This window comes from Eleutherodactylus coqui, chromosome 9 (assembly GCF_035609145.1).
Source record: "Eleutherodactylus coqui strain aEleCoq1 chromosome 9, aEleCoq1.hap1, whole genome shotgun sequence".
In the NCBI taxonomy this organism is placed as follows: domain Eukaryota; kingdom Metazoa; phylum Chordata; class Amphibia; order Anura; family Eleutherodactylidae; genus Eleutherodactylus; species Eleutherodactylus coqui.
Genome location: NC_089845.1, coordinates 73,166,097 through 73,187,762, shown reverse-complemented (window position 1 = coordinate 73,187,762; position 21,666 = coordinate 73,166,097). Strand labels below are relative to the sequence as shown.

The 21,666-nt window shown below is 42.9% G+C and overlaps 1 protein-coding gene across 4 annotated transcripts in view; it reads left to right on the top strand.

Moving 5' to 3' along the window:
• CEP192 (centrosomal protein 192) overlaps positions 1–21,666 on the top strand; it is a 121,790-nt gene that overhangs the window by 18,927 nt on the left and 81,197 nt on the right. For all 4 annotated transcript variants that reach the window (XM_066579513.1, XM_066579514.1, XM_066579512.1 and 1 more), the window contains exons 12-17: positions 2,110–2,434; positions 9,019–9,162; positions 9,331–9,395; positions 15,245–15,454; positions 19,292–19,421; positions 21,546–21,661. In XM_066579513.1, coding sequence (XP_066435610.1) covers positions 2,110–2,434; positions 9,019–9,162; positions 9,331–9,395; positions 15,245–15,454; positions 19,292–19,421; positions 21,546–21,661 — 990 coding nt within the window. The remainder of the gene's footprint in view (positions 1–2,109; positions 2,435–9,018; positions 9,163–9,330; positions 9,396–15,244; positions 15,455–19,291; positions 19,422–21,545; positions 21,662–21,666) is intronic.

The following is a 21,666-nucleotide window of genomic DNA, read 5'->3' as shown; positions in this document are numbered from 1 at the left end:
ACACCAAGCTCATTATTTTCGGTGCAATATTTGGCAAGCAGCACTTGTTTTGAAGTTGGTGGCAGGATGGAAAGTTTTTTTACTTTGTGGTCCTTTGTGTGTACAAGCCTGGCCTCACACAAACGTTCCATAAACGTCGGCCGGCAAGCAAGCATATCATTGCATATGGAAGTGATATTTGCACTGCGCATGACTGCATATTTTATGCATGCTGTCATTTTGAAGTCTTCCTGGTTTTATCTTATTGATTTTTTTTTACTTTCCTGCCCTGTCGCTTAGCAACGTGGTGTATAAACGCCACACATACGCAATGGGATTACATATGTACAGGCTTTTATTACGCGCCTGTAGCGAACAATAGAGCTCTATTGCATGTTGTAAAATAGAACATGTTGCGTTTTTTTAGATGCAATTTATATGTAATGTATATACGCAAGTGTGACTGGATCGATGAAAATCGGTTTACTTTCATTGACTTCGTTCACCGTGTATAATGCATGCGTACATCTTGCTCGTAAATAAGGAAGGTGGAACAATACCTTTGCAGTGCCACCTATAGGATTACAGCAGTCCTGCAAATTATACAGGTCTTAATAAATATTGGGAATCGAAATCCAAGCCTCTCACTAGCCAAGCCAGAATCCTATTGCACATTGACGTGGGGCAAACACCCCGAAACAGCTGTCTATGTATGAGTTTGGACTTGGTTTTCAATTCCTAATCATTGTTAAAACCTATATAAAGGGTCAAACATTGATTTGTAGGCATGCTGCAGAGGTATTGTTCCATCTTCACGATTTGCGTATTATCTAGAGGCGCATGCATGGCCTTATAAGTCTCCTCACTCACCTAGGTGCTCTCCTTAAGGAGAGACAATACCCTTCCCGATTCTTGCTCGTAATGTCTGATGAAATTACACGTGTGTAAGTTTGCCCTAAGGCCGGGCTCACATGCGCGTACTCTGGTTGTGTGCAGGCTGCGAGATACACGTCCACGGCACACAGCCATACGCAATGACATTGACATTTTTAGAAGATGCTGCGACCTTTGTCGCCTATGGCAGATTGGTACAGTGTATTACACACACAAGACCCGCATGTGGAAACCGCTGTACCAATACGCTGGTGTGAGCCCGGCCTAAAGGAGAGGGGTCTAACTGCAAGTGGCATCACGGATGTTCACAGCCACTTGCTATCTTCTCTTCCCTGTTGATTGTCTATTGACACCAGCAGGGTCTTTTCATGCCATCTCTTCTAGCCAATCATGGGGGGCATACTTGTGCCCTCTCGCATTTAGGGAAACTGTGGTGTATTTAACTTTAATTTTACTTTTATATTTATTTTGCTCCTTTTTACCTTGCACTAAAGATGTAAGAAGTGAAGCAGTTGTAGATCTACTCACCCCCTATATCAAATGTTGGTTGGTGTCTAGATCATATTACATTTGAATGTGTGAAGATATTTGCATCTATATAGCGGGTGGCATAAGTGACATGTATGAACTCGGTACATTCTGTACCTTTTTTATTTTTAGGTTGTCTTGTGCATTTAAGGTTCCGTCTTCTAACCGCAGGCATGATTTTTTTTTTTATGCATTTCTTACAAAAGTTACACTACGATACCAAATTGCACGAGGGTGCATGTGATTGTGAACATGCCACCCAGCACTTTGCCATAGTTTCTATGAAAGCTGACATCTGGCACATTTTGGCATAATGACTTGAACCAGTTTGCCCTCTTTTGTGTATTTTTAGCCATTGAAATATTAATTGGACCTTAAGGTACCCTAATATGATGCAACTGCAGGGTGGTAGTGTTCAGCAAGGACTACAATTGTGTGGCAAAAGTACACCCAGTTTTACTCTGGTTCTTCAGTTTAAACCAAATACCTGTGATGCACACTACTGCCCCCTATCTTTAGCAACCAATCTTTCTCCATTATAAACTGACACTCAGTTGAGCTCATAAAAGACGATAAAGGCATACCAGTACTCGAGCCATGCTTGTCCTTGATGAGTTGGATGTAAACTTTTAAGCGGGGAATGTCATTTTATTTTTGGTGTTAAATTTGTATCATTTTATTAATGGCGTGTTTTGTTTTTCTTTATAGAGCTCATGCAATCCGATTTCTTCACTTGCAAATACAACCGAGAAATTGAACTCCATATATTTTCAAGATGGTGGAGCTCCAAATGGTGAATGTGGTTCAGAGAGATCTGCCAACTTGTCTCAGATGTTTTCACATACAAATGATACATCTGCGTTTGGGGATTCTGCTGGTTTAGACCTGGCTGGCAAAGAAAATGTTAGTCGATTAGCAGATACATATTTATTGCCGACTTATTCCAACCAGACTGGGACTTGTCAGGATATCTGGCATTCGGATGAAATGCAGCCATTTCAAGTGAGCTTTCAGCAGAGTGGTAGTGATAAAGGTATGTTTGTAGGCATAACTGTATGGCAAATGCAGCTTACTGTATATTTGCCTGTACGTTATAAAGTACCTTTTTTATTTTTACTGTCTTAATTGTTTTGAAGTATTGCATTGGGAATTTTTGAGTTTTTCTGGCTATTTTGTATGACTTGGAATATGGAAACATACCTCTCAAAAAACTACCTTTATTGTTTGTGTCATTGGGGGACACAGCCTGACGGTGGGGATTAAGCAACTGCTGAAAAGAGTTGGCTCCTCCTGCTTGCTATATACCCGCTGCAGATACTTGGCTAATCAGTTTTAAGCTTTGTGTCTTAAGAGATGGTCAAGCGAACATAGCAGTATTGCCCTCTGATCTACCACGATGCAGAAGGGCAGACAGTCGGACATTTCCTGACCACTGGCTGTCCTTCCTGAGGAAGACAAGGTGGCACGGCTGTGGTCCAGCTCGTTGCCCGCCAGCCATGGGGTCTCCCTGGGGAGCCACCACTTCCCTCCCTTTCAGGGCATGGGGAGTGGGTAGGGTGACCTTGCTAGAGGCAGGGAAAGCCCAATCTTTCTTCCTGTTTGGTTGTCCTGGGAGGAAAGGTAAGTATGTTCTCCCCATGCCCTGCCTCATAAGCCACTTTTCTGTTAGCTCACCTCCTTGGTAGCTCCAAAGAAGCTTTCTGCAGTCTGTGCGTGCGGTCGCACTAAAAGCTCCACATACCAGTGTGGGTGGATGTTGCTGGCGTGTGGGTCTCCTCTTCCCCTCCCTCCTGTGAGTGTGCTTCGGCGCATGGTCGCCACGTTTTGAGGTAGTGCCCTTCGGTCAGTTCCATGCTTGAACGTTACAATGGTTCATCCTGTCCAAATGGGACCGAGACCATATTCTCTCTTTGTAGCTCGATCCCAAGTTTCCCTGGCTCTGGCAGTGGACGCCCTCGTGATTTCATGAAGGGACTTTGAGTTCCCTTACGTCTTTCCGCCCTTCCCTCTGATCCTGCGCCCTATGAAAACCGTCAAGCTGGAGGGTCGCTTCGTATTGACCCCAGTGCGTATGGTACACAGCTCCTCAAGCTGTTAGACAACACGCCCTGGTGCCTTCCACCTCGAGTCAACCTTCTCTCGCATGGCCCTCTTTTCCATCCCAATATACCTTGTCTCTATTTGACTGGGTGCGAAGGCCATAGCTTGCACCCTGTTTGTTCGTTGTCTCACCTCCTGTCTTTTTTACAGGATGGTCTGGACCTGGGCCTGGGTCTTGTCTCATTAAAAGGACAGGTGTGAGTTCTTTTTCAGCGTCCTTTGGCTGTCGAAGCGTATGTAGGTTTTTTTGTTTTGTTTTTTTGCAAGGACTGGCGCATGCTGCCCCTCCTTTTCAGACTCCAATTCTGCCATGGGATCTTAACCTTGTGTTGGGTGCTCTGCAGTTGCATCTGTTTGAGCCTCTAGGGCAGTGCTTCCCAAACTGCAGTCCTCACAGATCCCAACAGGTCATGCTTTCAGGATATCCTATAGTAAGTAAGCACACCTGTGGCAATGTCTGAGGCACCGACAATAATTGCATCACCTGTGCAACACTTAGGAAATCCTGAAAACATGGCCTGGTGGGAGTCCATGAGGACTGGAGTTGGGAAACACTGCTCAAGAGTCTATATCTATGCATCTGTTGACCTACAAGGTGGTCTTGTTAGTGGCGGTCACTTTGTTGCATCGGGTTTCAGAGCTCTCAGCAGAACTACCCTTCACGTTTTTTCACCAGGACAAGGTAGTGTTGCGCCCCAACTTGTCCTTTTTGCCGAAGGTGGTTTCGGGTTTTCACCTCAAAGTGGAGTTTGTTTTGCCATTGTTTTTTTTTTCCCCAAGGTGGTTCAGCCAGAAGAACAGGCCCTGCATAAATCAGATCTAGTGCACCCAAGGGGGCCATATCTCGTTCAATATGCTCTGCGGTGGTTTAGGTGTATCAGGCCAAGGGTGAGACTCTACCTTTTTATACCACGGCTCACTCCACTCAGACATTGGGGGCAATACGAAATGGGGCCTCTGCTGACATGTTTGTAAGACTGCGACTTGTGCTTCGCTGCACTTTGTCACCCCCGTCTCCCAGAAAAAAACGCAATAAAAAGCGATCAAAAAGTCGTATGTATTTCGAATACAAAAAATGAGCCCTTGCTCAAGTACGTCGATAGAAAAATAAAATTATTGTCCGCAGAAGATGCAGCAGAAAATAATTTTAAAAAATTAAATGTCTCTGAAAAAAAATACAAGTACTACAGCAAAAAAAACTATACACGTTTGTTATCGCAGTAATCGCACTGACCCATAGAATAAAGTTATCAGGTTATTTTTGTTGCAGTTTGTGCGCCATAGAAACAAAGCGCACTGAAAGATGCTGGAATGTAATTTTTTTTTTTTTTCGTTTTACTCCATTTAGCGTTTTGTAAAAGTTTTTCAGTACATTATATGGTACTTTAAATTAGCACCATTGAAAAATACAACTCGTTCCGCGAAAAACAAGCCCTCATACAGCGACGTCAGTGGATAAATAAAGGAGTTATGATTTTTTTAAACAGGGAGGAAAAAAAGAAATGGTGGGGGGGGGGGGGAGAAAAAGGGGCTGAGTCATTAAAGGGTTAAATAATGTACTAACTTCTCTGGGTCATTACGACGCTGGGATACCACATGTGTAATTTTATTTTTAATTTTTACAAAGTAAAGGGAGACAAGTGTGTTTTTGTTGTTGTAAATTTTTATTTTTTTTTTGTCCCTTTAGGGAACTTCCACAGAGACCCATCAGGACCCGCTGATCACATTCCGGGGTCCGATGGTGACAGCCCTTCACATAGACTGCAGCATTTAAAGGGTTAGCACAGCAGAGATCAGAGGTCTTCTCTGATCTCCGCTGTAAGAGCTGGTGCCTGGCTGTCCTCTGACAGCCAAGCACCAGCTCTCCCTGCCGCAAAGACCATCTGCTTGCTTCTGACAAGCCGATTGTCTCTATGGCAACCTGTAAACAAACTAGTGCAGGAGTTTGAATTCAGAAGCGGGAGATTGCCGGAAGATCGGCAATATCTCCCTGCTTCTGATTTTTAAAGTCCTGCACTGGTTCTCTGTGGGACTGTGTAGGCAGAGCACAATGTCACAGCTTGTGGCATGGTGCTCTGCAGCTCCCATAGAGATACATAGCCCGGAAATCTTTCGGGCTATAGCGCTATGGGCAGTGGAGCTTGTCCCGGAAAATTTCCAGGCGTGCCACTGAAGGGGTTAAGGCACATGTGTCAAACACAAGGCCCGCGGGCCAAATCCGGCCCGCTGCCTCATGTTATGTGGCCCGCGGCATGCCGACGGCCGCTCACCACGTAGTGATTACCAGCTGGGGTGCCGCAGCTCCCCACTTGTAATCACACTGACAGCGCTGATCCCAGCGCACACTCTGACATCAGAATCCTTCTCCCCAGTCCCCTGCTCTTCAGTTCCGCAGGAGAGGACTCAGGGAGGAAGCGTGCCGTGCTGCACACTGTGCACCCGGGCGCATAGGAACTTTTTCCACAAGACTTTTGCACTATTGAGCAATTCCAGCAACGTGATTGGTTGTCTGGGTTGGCTGATTCACAGTGATTGGTTATTTGGGTTCGCTGATTCACCAAACAACCAATCAGGTTGCTGGAATTGCTCAATAGTGCAGAAGTCTTGTGGAAAAAGATAATATGCCACCCGGGCTCAGCACGATCCGAGGAGGAGCGGCGCTGACAGCAAGGAGGAGGTAAGCATATGGCTGGGGAAGGGGGAAGTTAATATTGCTGCTGGGGGGTGGGGGGTTAATATTGTTGTTGCTGGGAGGAGGTTAATATTGCTGATTGCTGCCAGGGGTGAGGGGGCTAATATTGCTGGTGTGTTGGGGGGGGGTTAATATTGCTGCTGGGAGGGGGTTAATATTGCTGCGGGGGTGGGGTGGTAATATTGCTGGTGGGGGTTAATATTGCTGCTGGGTGGGTGGGGGTTAATACTGTTGCTGGGAGGGGGTTAATATTGGTGCGGGGGGAAGGGGTTAATATTGCTGGTGGGGGTTAATATTGCTGCTGGGTGGGGGGGTTATATTGCTGCTGGAAGGAGGTTAATATTACTGTGGGGGTCGCTATTACTACTGGGGCCACAGTGGGGTACCCTGTTACTACTGGGGCCACAGTGGGGTACCCTGTTACTACTGGGGCCACAGTGGGGTACGTTATTACTACTGGGGCCACTGTGGGGATCGCTATTACTAATTTGACCACTGTGGGGGTCAATATTTTTACTGGGGCCACTATGAGAGTCACTATTATTACTACGACCACTATAGGGGTCACTATTACTGCTGTGACCACTATAGGGGTCACTATTTTTACTGGGGCCACTATCAGTCACTATGACTACTGCGACCACTATAGGGGTCACTATTATCACTGCGACCACTATAGGGGTCACTATGACTACTGCGACCACTATAGGGGTCACTATGACTACTGCGACCACTATAGGGGTCACTATGACTACTGCGACCACTATAGGGGTCACTATGATTACTGCGACCACTATAGGGGTCACTATGATTACTGCGACCACTATAGGGGTCACTATGATTACTGCGACCCCTATAGGGGTCACTATGACTACTGCGACCACTATAGGGGTCACTATGACTACTGCGACCACTATAGGGGTCACTATTAAGGTTCACTCACATGGGCGTAATTGCATTTCGGTCGCACAAATACGCTATGTATTTGCGCAATCGAAAATCGCTTATGCTTACGTATTTGGGCACGCAGAAAAGAACGCAGATGGCCCACTGAGATGGTGCGCAAATATGCAGTGAATACATAGGTTTCCTGCGCATTCACCACGTATTTGCGCGGCCCATTCACTTCAATGGCCTATTGGGGTGCGCAGTACATAACAGAATAGGTCATGCTGTGTGACAATATACATCATGTGAATGAACTCATTAAAATCAATGGCTTCTACTGCATATTATGTACGCTAATACGCTGGTGTGAACGAGCCCTTACTATACTGTCTTACAAGCGGCCCTTTGAAGGTCCCCATAAGCCTGATGTGGCCCTCGGTGAAAATGAGTTTGACACCCCTGGGTTAAGGGATGAGACTGAATGAAAGAGAGCCATGGGTTAAAGCTATTAGAATTTTTAATTACTGCCTTAGGCCCCGTTTGCATTATGTATTTTCAACTTTATCCGCGCCATTTTAACATTTTAATTGAATACTATGGACATTTTTTGAAACTGGCGTGGAAAAAAAAATTGATGTCCTAATTCTTAACGTTGTTTCTATGTTAAGTGGCTGCACGCGGATGTGCCCCGATTCATGGGGCCATGTCTACTAGAGGGTTCGTGAGATCTACGTCAGATTTTTGCCTGAAACTTATTTATGTGACCATACCTTTATGTTCGTGTGCTTGTAATTTTTGCACTGAATGAAGTAAAAAAAAAAAAAAGTTCCCTCAGATCCCTTGCGGTAAACAGACTTGGTCAGCATTAAAAATTCTTTCTAAGAAGTCTAGGCTTTTTTTTGGGGGGGGGGGGGGGGCCGTTGAAGGGCCACTTTGGCGAAAATGTTTTTTATCCCTGCCCCTCTCAGCTGATTTGCCTGTCACACTCTGGAGGTCTACTATGAATATTGCAGTCACTTCCATGCAATGCAGCCTCCTGCCTGGTGTTGATCAGGCACCACCTCTATGGTGAGCCTGCCACTTTCACATTGATCCCATGATGCATCAGCACAGCATTAGCTAGGCCTCATGTCCACGGGGAAAATCAGATCCGCTGCAGATTCTCCATGTAGAATCTGCAGCGGGTCCCTCCTGCCCCGCGGACATGAGCGCCGAAAATAGCAATTTAAAAGAATTTACCTATCCGGCGCGGGCGACGAAGCTCTGCTCTTCCTCACGGCTGGATCTTCATTTTCGGCCGGCGGATGAATTCCTGTCGCCGGCACGTCGTCGACGTGCCGCGCGCATGCGCCGGGCACATCCGCCGAGCCGAAGCAAGGGAGATGCGGCCGTGAGGAAGAGAAGAGCTTCGCGGTCCGCTGCGGGTGAGTAAATGCTTTAAATTCCTATTTTAGGTCTCCCGCGGATCCGGACGGCTTCCATAGGCTTCAATAGAAGCCCGCGGGAGCCGTCCCCGCGGGAGACCCGCATGAAAATGGAGCATGGTCCAGATTTTTTCATGCTCCATTTTTTTTAAAATCACTTTTATTGACGATCCGCGGGTATTTATGTACCCGCGGGTGGTCAATGCATCCCTATGGGGTGCGGATCCGCATGCAGGAAATCCGCTGCGGATCCTAAATCCTATTTTCCCCGTGGACATGAGCCCTTAAAGAGAAGAAAAAATACTAACTCTCCAACCAATCTGGGGCAGTGGAAGGAAGCGCAGACAAATTCATAAAAACACTAAACTTTAATTTGACATATTGAGGTCGCTTAGACCAAAAATGATCATAATGCACCAGAAAAATGCTCTTCAAATAATGCTAATACATAGATTTTTATGAGCACCTACAATCTCTACTGATTTTAATAGATTTTATTTTTTCTTCCTGCAGGAAGTCAACCACATAGTGTTGTATATAAAAATGAAGAAGGCAAATGGGTTACGGATCTTGCTTACTACAAGTCATTTGAAAAAGAGGCTGGAAGCCTCTCCAAAACACCAGATGACTTTAAAGAGGAAGATTTTGTTGTTGGAGGTAAGGGTGGGTCTTTTTTTGCTTAATTTTAGTTTTTGCATCTTCAGATTGGCTGAAGATGTTTTTGATCTAGCATGTGTGTATGAGGCTGTAATTGGTGATATGCAGATGTGAATTTAGTCTTAGAAAGTTTGGAAGTGACAGTCGAGTCCTTAATTGCTTTAACAGGTGATGCTCTAGCTATGCTGAATGAAGACCAGGAAGAATTTGAGAAAGAAAATAAATTTATTCAGGTAAGCTTTAACCCTTTCCTATCCACTGCCTGACGTCTAAAGACATTCTGATTGAAGGCTGTAGAGCTCCGATGTCGGAAGACATCCGGCAGGGTATTCTTACTGTCCGCACTGTTATCGGGGGGCCTCTCCAGCATGTCCCATAACACAGTACTGGCTCTAGCCAGCAGATGGCACCATTATATAATGGCAAAAAGAGAAGGCCCCCTAGGAAACCCTGAATCCAAAATTGGATTGCAAGGGGTTAATTATAGATAAGAACAAGTGTGTGCTTTTGCCGTAATGGTGGCTGTAAATGGGAATCGTTCTAAAACGGACTCCATAAACAAGTAAGAACTATATTAAAAACTTAAACAACTTACAACATGCATTATGCCCCATGATAGACTCATTAGTAATCCTTTCCAACAATCTGATTGAAGCCTGTACAGGTATTCTTACTGCATATTACTGGCCGCTCTGTCGGGGGCCTCTCTGGCATGTCACATACTGCAGTACTGGCTCTAGCCAGCAGATGGCGCCATTGAAAACTGGCAGAAAGCAAAAGCCCCCTAGGAAACGCTGAATCCAAAATTGGATTGCAAAGGGTTATTAAGACCTACGTGCTTAATGATAATTCTGCCACTGACCTAATAAAGACACCGCTCTAAGCATGCCTGAATGCAGACTTGAAGGTGGTGTTTTCTATTACTTTATGACTAGAGATGAGCTAACGTACTCGTTTCGAGTAATTACTCGATCGAGCACCGCAATTTTCGAGTCACTATGGGCAATGCCTTATGGGTCATAAATAGAGATGAGTGAACCTACTCGGCCACGCCCCTTTTCAGCCCGAGCGCTGCCATTTTCGAGTACTTCCGTACTCGGGTGAAAAGATGCGGGGGGGGGGGGGGGGGTGTCGTGGCAGAGCAGGGGGGAGCTCCCCCCACTCACCCACTGCGCCCCCCGAATCTTTTCGCCCGAGTACGGAAATACTCGAAAATGGCAGCGCTCGGGCTGAAAAGGGGCGTGGCCGAGTAGGTTCACTCATCTCTATTTATGACCCATAAGGCATTGCCCATAGTGACCGATCCAATCTCTTCCTGTGTTTTCTAATTTCAGCTTGGCAAATGAAGAGTTGTTGTGAGAAACCGCTCTTCTCTTTGCAGTGAATACATTTTATAACCTTTGTACACATGGCATGCTGGCAACTATTCCTTGTGAATGTAGGTCTTTAAATGTACATTCTCATACCCCACACACTTACATGCTCTGCTCTATTACTAGCCTTCCTTTTGCAAGATTCTGTTCAGAGATGGCAAAATGGCATCATTAATGTGGATACAGACCATTACTACTACTGCAGTTGTGTTTCTCTAAAAGCATTCCTAAGGATATGCAGCAAGAGAGGCTTCTATGAGTCTACTCTATACCCTGCAATATGTGAATGTGCACTTTGAATCCCATTTACCATGTTCAGTGACGTAGGGTATCTTCTGTCAGATTTTTTATAGAGTACTGCAGTGTTAAATGTGCTAATAATCTGTATGTGAGAAGTGGTGACTTGTTACTTATCGATGCGGATTCCACTCCAGTAATTCCAGACTCAGACCTGTCCCATGAAATTGGCCAACTTTGTATGGAGAATGACCGTATACAGAAAGGCAAGACTCATGCATTTCAGCTGCAGATTTAGAGGCAAATTCTGCCACGTGAGCACACCCTGAAATGTTCAGATGGTATAACACATTGGACTTGTTGGTGGTTTCCCTTTTTGTGTACAACTGTCATGGACCTTGTCTAGCGGTAGTGGAGCCAGTTACACACAAGTGTATTGTGAGCGTATTCATTCACCCATAATACAGAGGAGTGTCCTGACCTGAACTTGAAGCATCCGATTCCTAGTTTGGGGCAGTAGACCCACGAACGGGTGTCCCGGCCTGATCGCCTTTATAGGTGCGTAAATGCTAATAAAGAAGTCTGTGTGAAAGTGATCTTAATGTAAAAGCAATACAATTTAAGGATGAAAAATAATGTGGAACATCAGGATTTTGGTCCAATGCTAGAAATGAATGTAAGCAGCACTATGCCGAGATCCATAAGCATGGATATACTTTACATACTGCCTGATCACAATCCTTGAACTTGAATATTAACTATTTAGGAGCATTTAGTGTTTTAAAAAAGCCTTTATCGAATAGCTTGGCTCTTGTGTCTCTATAGTGTTGATAAGGCTCTGTATATATCTGATGCATATGCGAGACGTATCCATAGACTTCTATGGACCACAGGTATTGCAAAATTGTGGAATGCCAATACTATGGCATTCCACAGAAAAATTAGATTTTGTTGTGTATTGTCTGTTTACGTTTTTTAGGCTTTATTTTTTATAATACATACAACTGTGTTGAATGTAATTGCATACGTCTGGCGTATATAAAGGAAGACTAGTAATTATTAGGAAATTATAGTACCAATGTTTCTGGTTGCGCAGTGCACCACACAGCTCTGCTACATGCACATCACACACACCACTGCTACATACATTGTTCATCCCATACAACAGGGATCAGAAGCAGCACAGCACTGGAGATGAAGGACCTGTGATGACATCACCGTCCTGCTCCGCCCCTGATCACATGGCGGTGACTCTCATCCCGAGTAAATGACTTACATGCTCCACCCCTGATCACATGACGGGGATGTCATCAAAGGTCCTGCAGATTACTGGCAGACGACAAGCCCCCTACGGCTTCAGTTGCTATGGAATGCTAATGAACATCTAGCCAGACAGTAGCCATGTGCGTACAGGACATGATAATGTCACGGTCATGTCATCAGGGGAGGAGCATGTAACTCCCTCACTGGGGATGAAGGACCTTTGATGACGTCACCGTCATGAGATCAGGGGCGGATGGACAGGTCGTCGTTAGTAGTTAGATGTAGTTAGGCTGCATCTGTGCACCAAATGTGATGTGGGGAGTTTTAAGCAGGCTTTAAAGTGTGCCAAGAAAATTTTTCTTTGTGCGTCCAATTAGAAAATTTCACTTGCAACTTTAAAGCTGAAGTATGATTGGTTGCTTTGAATAGTTCAACTCTTTTTTTTTTTTGATCCTTTGCATCATAAATTTCATAGCCAAAGCATGGTTTTTCTTTACTAGCACACACATATTTATCTCTTTGCTGCCAGGCTGTATTGTTAAAGCTAAGATGATACTGTTAATGCACCTTTTAGTGCTAGCGGAGCAATTCATTCCAAGATACTGCAAAAGCACAAACCCTCCTGCTCTTCATGTGTTGAAACACACTAATGTAGAAAAGTAAGAAGCTGGTTCTACTGCTTAGAACTATAGTCCTGCCCCCGTTTAGCGGTGTAAACATTGAAGGCAGCACAGCAGTGGCCTGGAGAGCTTTTTAGTCCTATGCTTATTGGGATATCACCCCCTCCACCCACACCATAATGGATTAGGTGGTAAAAAGCTTTATTAATCCATGGTCAAAATAAAAAGTAAGCAAGCTACGTTTTGGCCATATTAGGCCTTTTTCAAGCTTGAAAAAGGCCTAATATGGCCGAAACGTAGCTTGCTTACCTTCAATTTTGACCATGGATTAATAAAGCTTTTTGCATCTTTTTTTTTTTTTTTTTTTTTTATCAAGAAATCGATTTTCTGCTCATGCTGCCACTAGACTCAATTACATTCAAATTGCTATTGGAGTCTTGTGGTTCTGGCTATCGCTGTCGCTTGCAGTTTATCCACCTCACCCTTTTGGGTGCTTCTTTAGTGTGCTGTTGTTCCCGCTCATTGTACCTGATAATGGATTAGGTAATGATGGACAGTTGACCAAGATTTACCTGTACCTATGTAACGTTTATTTTCTTTTTACTAAGGTGATGGACATGGCAGGTTTTCTTACTTTGTAAAATAGACAAAACACTCTTATGATATATACTACCTGATATACCCGGCTTCGCCCGAGTTAATTTGGTACTGGTGTTTATCTGGTGTTCACACGCAAAATCTTATGAAGTCGTCGTTACTCTAGAGTACAAATAAATTCAGATAAGATAGATTTAATAGTTTAATGAGAAATAAATTAAATTTTTTTTCAAGATTCACAATTTTATTGTAAATTATCACGGTTGGACAATGAGTTTCTCAAAAACGCCTGCCTATTACCTGAAGTTAAACGCCTAAAGGTAGCGTGTGTGCCAAAAAGAGCTTTCCTAGGCTTTATATATATTTTTTTAAAAACCCTCTCTTATAAATCGTATTTCTTGCTGGTTTTCAGTGCTTAGGCAGATAGAGATATATTTCATTGCATAGAGGCCAGTTAGATTCTTTTAGTGTATAGTCAGATAAAAGAGAGATTTTTCTCAAACTGTATGTAAAAAATTTTCCTCCCCAAAATGTCCACCCCTCACACGCTGCTCATTACACACAGATCAGTTAGATTTTTCTCAGTATATAAGCAGATAGAAGAGAGATTTTTGTCTGACTGTATGTAAAAATGTCCACCCCTCCCACGCTGTTTATTACACAGAGGTAAGTTAGATTTTTCTCAGCGTATAGGCAGATAGAAGAGAGATTTATCTCAGACTGTATGTAAAAATTTCCCTCCACAGAATGTCCACCTCACACATGCTGCTCATAACACACAGATCAGATAGATTCCTCTCAGTGTATAGGCAGATAGGAGAGAGATTTATCTCAGACTGCATGTGAAAATGTCACTACACAGAATGCCCACCTCTCACACGCTGTTTATTACACACAGATCAGATAGATTCCTCTCAGTGTATAGGCAGATAGGAGAGAGATTTATCTCAGACTGTATGTGAAAATATCACCCCACAGAATGTGCCACCTCATACTCTCCTCATTTTTACCCTGAAAGGTAACGCCCATTTTTATTAAAATTTCCTACCCAGACTGAAGGTTGCCGCCCCTTGTTATACTTAAAGGCATACTCCATCCCAGCAGTCCATGTCCACTTCCTTTTGTACTTTACAGCCTTTCAATACATACAACAGTCAGTTTTAATCCTGCAAGTATATACTCATATTTCTAAATAGGGTTTGTTTTGCTGAGAAGATAACTGTCTCATATATTGCGGGGTACAGATATGTTATTAGTTACATAACATAGGAATGGTCATGCCAAATTTCAAGTTTGTGCAGTACAGATATGTTGTGTTAGTTACATTACATAGGGGGTCCTCTTTATGCATAGGATTAAATAATCAAGTTGCAACCCTTTAAATTTCTAATATTGAGTACGCAAAGAATGGTCATGGCAAATTTCACATTTGTGCGGTAAAAATGTGTGTAATTTGTTGCATCGGGAAGTGAGAGAATTAGATTCCATATGTAAAATTTGGACGCTAATTCTTTTGCGCTAGAATTGAATAATTGAGTTCGGACCCATTAGCTTTCCTATTTATGACCTAATCAATGTTCGTGCCAAATTTCAAGTTTTTATGACATTGGGAAGTGAGAGAATTAGATTACGTACGTAAAATCTGGCGCTGTGAATTGAATAATCAAGTTGGGACTCATTAACTTTTCCTATTTATGACATAATCATTGCTCGTGCTAAATTTCAAGTTTCTATGACATCAGGAAATGAGAGAATTAGATCACGTACGTAGAATTTGGACGCTAATTCTTTTGCGCTAGAATTGAATAATCGAGTTGGGACCCTTTTACTTTTCCTATTTTGAACATAATATATGCTTGTGCTAAATTTCATGTTTCTACGACATCGGGAAGTTGGAGAATTAGTGGTCAGTCAGTCCTTTCGTCTAGATGGATGGATGGTAAATTAAGTATTTCTAAAAACTTGGTGTTTTGGTTTTTTTTCTCCCCTAAGGAAGAGCAAATGGATTTAGAAAATTCCTCCTTGAACATGGGTGACACGTCATGGAAGCTTCCAGTCAGTAGTCAGGTTTTACTGAAGGCATCACACAGTTCAGATCTATCACAAGAAGAGGCAAGCTACCTGCGTCTCTCCTTAGGAGAGTTCTTTGGGCAGAGATCGGAGGCTATGGGATGTCTTGGCGGAGGGACGGATGTAAAGCGGGTGTGTATAAACCTTTTCTACTAACCGCTACCTTGTTTCCAAATCTTCTGTCAAGGCTTATTTGTTTTAAATCTCTGCTTGAGTCTGAAGACTGATTTTGATAAATGTTTGCTGCTAGGTCGTACAGGGGAGGTAGTGGTCTGCTAAGCCGCTTTTGCTGCACTAAATGTTATCTGCAGTCATTTTTGTTTTGTAGGAAATTCCATGAAGATACTTTTCCTGTAGCTCCATGGCTGATTCAGTACAAATACATGCAGGGAAAAAATGACACATTGCATTGGATTCTTTACTATATGTTTAGAGCCATTTTCTCCTGCAAGCATTCTTCATAATATCTCTGTACGTCCTACAGGCTCTGTACACGTGATGCTGCCATGTGCATGAGCACTTAACCCCTTAGTGACGGAGCTTTTTTGCTTTTTTCAATTTTCGTTTTTTCCTCCTCCCTTTTTAAAAAATCGTAGCTCTCTTTTTTTATTTATCCATCGACGTTGCTGTATGAGGGCTTGTTTTTTGCGGGACGAGTTGTAGTTTTCAATGGTACTATTTATTATACCATATAATGTACTGAAAAAGCTTTTAAAAAATTCCAAGTGGAGAGAAATGAAAAAAAAATGACATTCCACCATCTTTCGGTGCGTCCTGTTTCTACGGCGTACAAACTGCAACAAAAATGACCTGATATCTTTATTCTATGGGTCAGTACGATTACTACAATACCAAACTTGTATAGTTTTTTATTTTTTGCTGTAGTACTTTTTTTTTTTTTAAGATATTTAATTTTGTAATATTTTTTGTCCATTTTCTGCGCACAATAACTTTTTTAATTTTTCCGTCGACATGGTTGAGTGAGGGCTCATTTTGTGCCGTACGTCCCGTCGTTTCTGTTGGTACCATTGTTGCGAACAATTGACTGTTTGATCGCTTTTTATTATATTTTTTTTTCTGGCCGCCTTTATTTTTCTTTTTCGGACCACGTTCATCGTGCGGGTAAAATAATGCATTAATTTGATCGGACATTTACAGACGCAGCGATACCAAATACATATTTTTGGTTTAATTTTTTTAAAATTTTTTATTGCAAATATGGCAAAAGGGTTTGGTTTTTTTTTTTGGTTTTTTTTTTTTGAACTTCCTTCTTTTTTTTTCTTTTTTTTTTTTTTTTTAAATAAACTTTTTTGTTCTTTTATACTTTTCTTTTAGTCCTCCTAGAGGAGTACAATTAGTGATGCTTTGATCACTCCTGCAGTATGACATAATGCTATAGCATTAAGTCATACTGCTTTTTGACAGGCAGTCTATTAAGCCGCCCCACGGGGATGGCCTGATAAGCAGTCTGCTGAGGCAGCCCTGGGGCCTTTTAGAAGGCCTCCAGCTGCCTTGACACCTGCACGGCTCCCCTGATCTCACCGTGGGGGGGCCGTACGGGACCCCCGAAAATTGGGGGATTTAAATGCCGCTGTACGGCCAATCGCGGCTATTGCCCGCGGGTGTCAGCTGTAATAAACAGCTGACGCCCGCACTATATGGAGGGAGATAGCGGCGCTATCTCCCTCTAATACACGTCCTGCCATAGCGGGACGTAAAAACACTATTGGGACGTCACTAAGGGGTTAATACAAAATAAGTATATGTGCAGATGTGACTGCTAGGCACAAGTATACATTGCAGCAGCACTTTGTGGAAGCTTAACTCCATTGTTTTAAATTCCATTGCTACCACATTTATTGTACTTTTACTTGGAGGTTCGTGGTGCACAGTTGGTTGGGTTGTGTGAGGCTTCCTACTAAGATGAGATGATTTTATTCAGGTGGGTTTTTATACTAGGCAGTATACTTGTACAACTGGACACTTGCCTCTATAGGCTTACAAGATTTATGTGTTATGGCGGGTTCCACTGCGAGAATAAATGGGTTCACATATACACAAACCAAATATTAATAAAATTCATTTAAAGTGATAAAAGTAGATAAACATGCAAGATATGAAGAATGAGCTCTCCAAGCTACGCTAGTTGTATATCCAGTTTGCAACTGTGTTTGAATGGAATTGCATACGTAAAGGAAGCTTTTCTGCATTTAAGCTGCATGTATGCACCAAAGGTGATGTGGGGAGTTGAAGCAGGCTTTAAAGTGTGCAAAGAAAAAGCAAAGCAATATTATACTTGGCATCCACCCCAGTTGGTAAGTGGCAAATCAATCTGTGGGGGAGTTGATGTTCATCAGCCCCAGAGCTTGAGTAGGCTTAAACACCGTACGGTGGTGCAATCCCCCTGCCTTTGTCTGCTGTGAACTTGTAAACCCCGGATGACACTACATGATATTTCTACAAAGTTAGGCCTCTCTCACACAGGTGTTTTTGTACAGCATTTAGCATTGCTTTTTCAGCGCTGCGCTAAACGGTGTACAACGCTCCCATTCATTTCAATGGGGCTGCTCACACAAGCATCAAAGTGCTGCGCTTTGACAGCGATACATGTACTATCTCTGGCCGTTTTCGCTCTGCGTTTCTCATTGAATTGAATGGGCAGCAGTTTCAGGGCTGCCGAAATGCGGCACAACTTGGTATTGTGTTTTGCAGTTCTAAACACCCTAACTACACTGCACTACAGGGGGAAAAAAATACTCGCCTAGCAGGTGCTGTCGGGGTCCCTGCTGATGTTCTCCATAGTTCCGGGCTGGCTGCTGGGTACTTGTCAAGCCGGCAAAGCATCTATTGCTAGTGACGGGGATTGGTGCATCCAGCACTGGCTGTGATTGGTTAATATTCTCAGTTGGCGACGACAAGTGCCCGGAGCTCCAGAGAACAGAAGCGGAGACCCCAACGGCACCTGCTAGGTGAGTATTGTTTTTTTTCTTCAGCATCCTGGGCTGCGTTTTCAGCTGCGCTGAAAACACAGCCAAAACGCTGGCATAATGCATGCCAGCGCTGCTGAAACCGGGCTGAGACTGCAGTAAACGCAGCGTTGAAAGGCGCTGCATTTCTGCAAACGCCTGTGTAAGGGAGGCTTTATTTAATAAGATATTTTATAGCCATACTGTCAAGTGTTAAAAAGCAAAATCTTCCTCTTAAGGCCCCCCCTGTCCACGGGCGAGGCGGAATATCGCTAGCGATATTCCACCGCCGGGGAGCAGGGGGAGCACTGTCAGTTCTATGGTGAGCCTATCTCACAGATAGGCTCACCGCGGCAAATCGCAGCATGCCACGATTTGAGTCCCTTGAGTGGAGAATCGCTATGAATGTCTGCTCATGGACGGGGGACTGCACTTTCCATAGCAACCAATGGAAAGAGTGCACTGCGTTACCCGTGGCTGGATTATCACCCAGAGTAACGCAATGCACTATCGCCCGTGGACAGGAGCCCTTACTGTGAGAAAGGCACTGCAGAAATCAGAATTAAGGAATGTTTCTTTTCTGTCAACCTGTGCTAGATATTTAATGCCTTTAATTTTCTGTTCATGAATTTAAAGGCATATAGTCAGAGGTACTCCTTCTATACGCCATATTTGATTTAGATATGAACTAGCTTTTGACCTCATGTGCCCCGAGCATCTTGTAGGAGTCTGTAGGACATCACATGGGGTCTCTGTGGACCCATAGATGCACAGTATTTCAACAGCAGTGCCTCTGGGAGAGAATTGCTCCATAATAAATTATCTGATAGTACAAAACATGTTTTTTGTCTGAGTTCATTTAAAAATGGTCTGCCTGTATTCATATGGCACTCGTCATAATGATTATGCTTTTGTACTTGACTTGAAACTGTTCTTCTGGCTGTATTAAAAGTCTGATACAAATATGATTTTCTTTTTTTTTTTCTTTCCTTCCTTTGCGCAGCCTTCTTTTGGCTATCACATTATTTCACCAGAGAAGCAAGAACCAATTGTATTATTGAGGAACTCGACTATCTTTGAAAATTCAGAGCACAACGATACCATAAAGTTTTGTGATAGCACTTTAACTCCAGGTTTGCCGCCTTTTGTTCTGTCTTTCGTTTTTACATGTATTCTTAAGCCCTATTTACATGCAAAGATGATCACTCAATAGACAGTTTGAGTGACAGTTTTGAGCGATCACTTTGCATAGCTACTGATGGGCACTAATGTCCATTAGTAGCTGATTAAAAATATTTGCATGTTAATGAGCCGCCAGGAGATATATTTACAGAACAGCAGGTGGTCTGTTCTTTAACTACATGTCCTTTTGTTCTGATGCAGGCTGATGGCTAATAACAATGTTATTAGCGCTGCCCGTGGAGAACTCCGTATGCAATCCCTGCTAACACAAATGATAGATTTCATGCTGACATGAAATCCATGGTTCATCAGAAAAGCAAACGATGGTAGGATTTAGACGCAACGATTATTGCCCAAAAGCCATCATTTGGACGCATTTTGACCGATAATCATTGTCTAAATGGGCCTTTAGTGATGGGCTGACCTTGACCTCCAGATCCCCTAAGAGTACATACAGTTGAACCTGAATTATTTCGCTGTAGATTTTGCCGTTAGACTACATGCCTTACTTGCTGATGTTCCTGCAATGTTTCATGTCTAAGGGTTAATTCATATTTAACAGTTAAGTTTTTTTTGCCTTCCTCGATCAACAAAGAGGAGGTGGAAACGTGCTAAATTAGATGGACATTGCTTTTCTTCAGCCTAACATATAACATACTATGTTAGGGCTGTTGAAAACCATATCTGAAAAGTCACTCGTGGGATTACCATGATTTACCATAGTCTTGCAATGCAGTAAATAAAAATGGTTTCGATCATTTTTTTTTTCAACTGTGCATCAAGCACTTTTGGATGTATACCCGTAGGCTGGATTCCTATTTAGCAGTAATGTTCTGCGTGGCCATTATCTTGTGTCAAAACTTGGCATGTTTTGTTATGTAGTTACTGGCCATGCGTTTCTTTCATGTAAAATATATAAATAATCATGTAGCAAGTGCGAAATTTGCACCGCAAATTTTATTTACGCTGCAGGTTTCTATTTCATGGTGCGTGTGAATCAGATTTGGGATAAAAACTCCTCCTGTCTACTGGTACAGTGAACGCTGCAGATTTATTGCATGCAATTCCGCAGTTTACACCCCATCTGTACCTACTTGAAGGCCGCTCTCAGTCTGCTTGAAACACTGTTCTAATTGCGGTAAACACTGCGCTAAATCTGATACGACTCCATTGATTTCAAAGGGGTTTCACAGACTAGCGCTCGGACACGTGAGTTTCTAGCACTGTAAATTTATGGCTTTGTGTACTCTATTTGCAGGCTTTTAAGCGCACCTAATCGCCCATCGCAATGATGGTGTGCATTAAAGAACACTATCAAATGCAGTAGAATGAGTTGTAAAATGTGCAAAATCATGATAAAACGCCACAGTTTTAAACATGGCGGTTTGATAACTTGTGTGAAAGCGGCCTCAGGGTGCCTTCACACTTGCGATTGTGATATCGCTGTTTTGTTTTTTTTTACGCAAATGTCAATGGGACTTTCTACTGTTATCGCATCGCACAAAAATCCCTAGTTTGTGCTTTGCGTTTTTTTTTTTGTTTTTTTTTAAATTTGAGCGATGATTGCTTGTTTTTTTTTCCCCCAGAACCATTTCTTTTCTTTTTATGGTCTGTTTGTTCTCTCCTGCTCATGTATAAACTGATTTAACTCGGTGCCTGCAGTATTAGTATAGCTTGTGGGAGGGACAGACTTTTTGTGCTTGGTGTCTACCTCCTGGTGGCAGCAGCTACACCCAAAGTCTTGCTATGTCTACCAATCTACATGAGAAATTGATGTTCTAAGTAACAGAAATCCTGTTCTTGTACAGACAAACTGTCAGTTCTGTATCTCCCGATGCAAAAGGGGATGTACTACCGGCAGTGACGATTTCCTATGTGGGACAAAATACTGAACCGTCCTGTAGAGTCTAATTCGGGTCATGTAAAGTGTGAAATAGTGCTTATCTCTTTCATTGGAGCTCATCTGGAGCCTTTCTCGATGTGAAGTCTGTCCTTCGTTTAACATTTATTTTTCATTTTAGTTTGATCTCCAATCTAACTTCAGCCAAAAATGATTTCATATATTTTTTATTTAGAAGATCTTGAATGTTTACCAGATGATCAGAAAGGATCAACAACATTTGATATAAGGATGCCAGAAAGTAAGCAAGATGCAGATAAACCTGATGGAAAATACAAGGACAATGCAAAGGTATA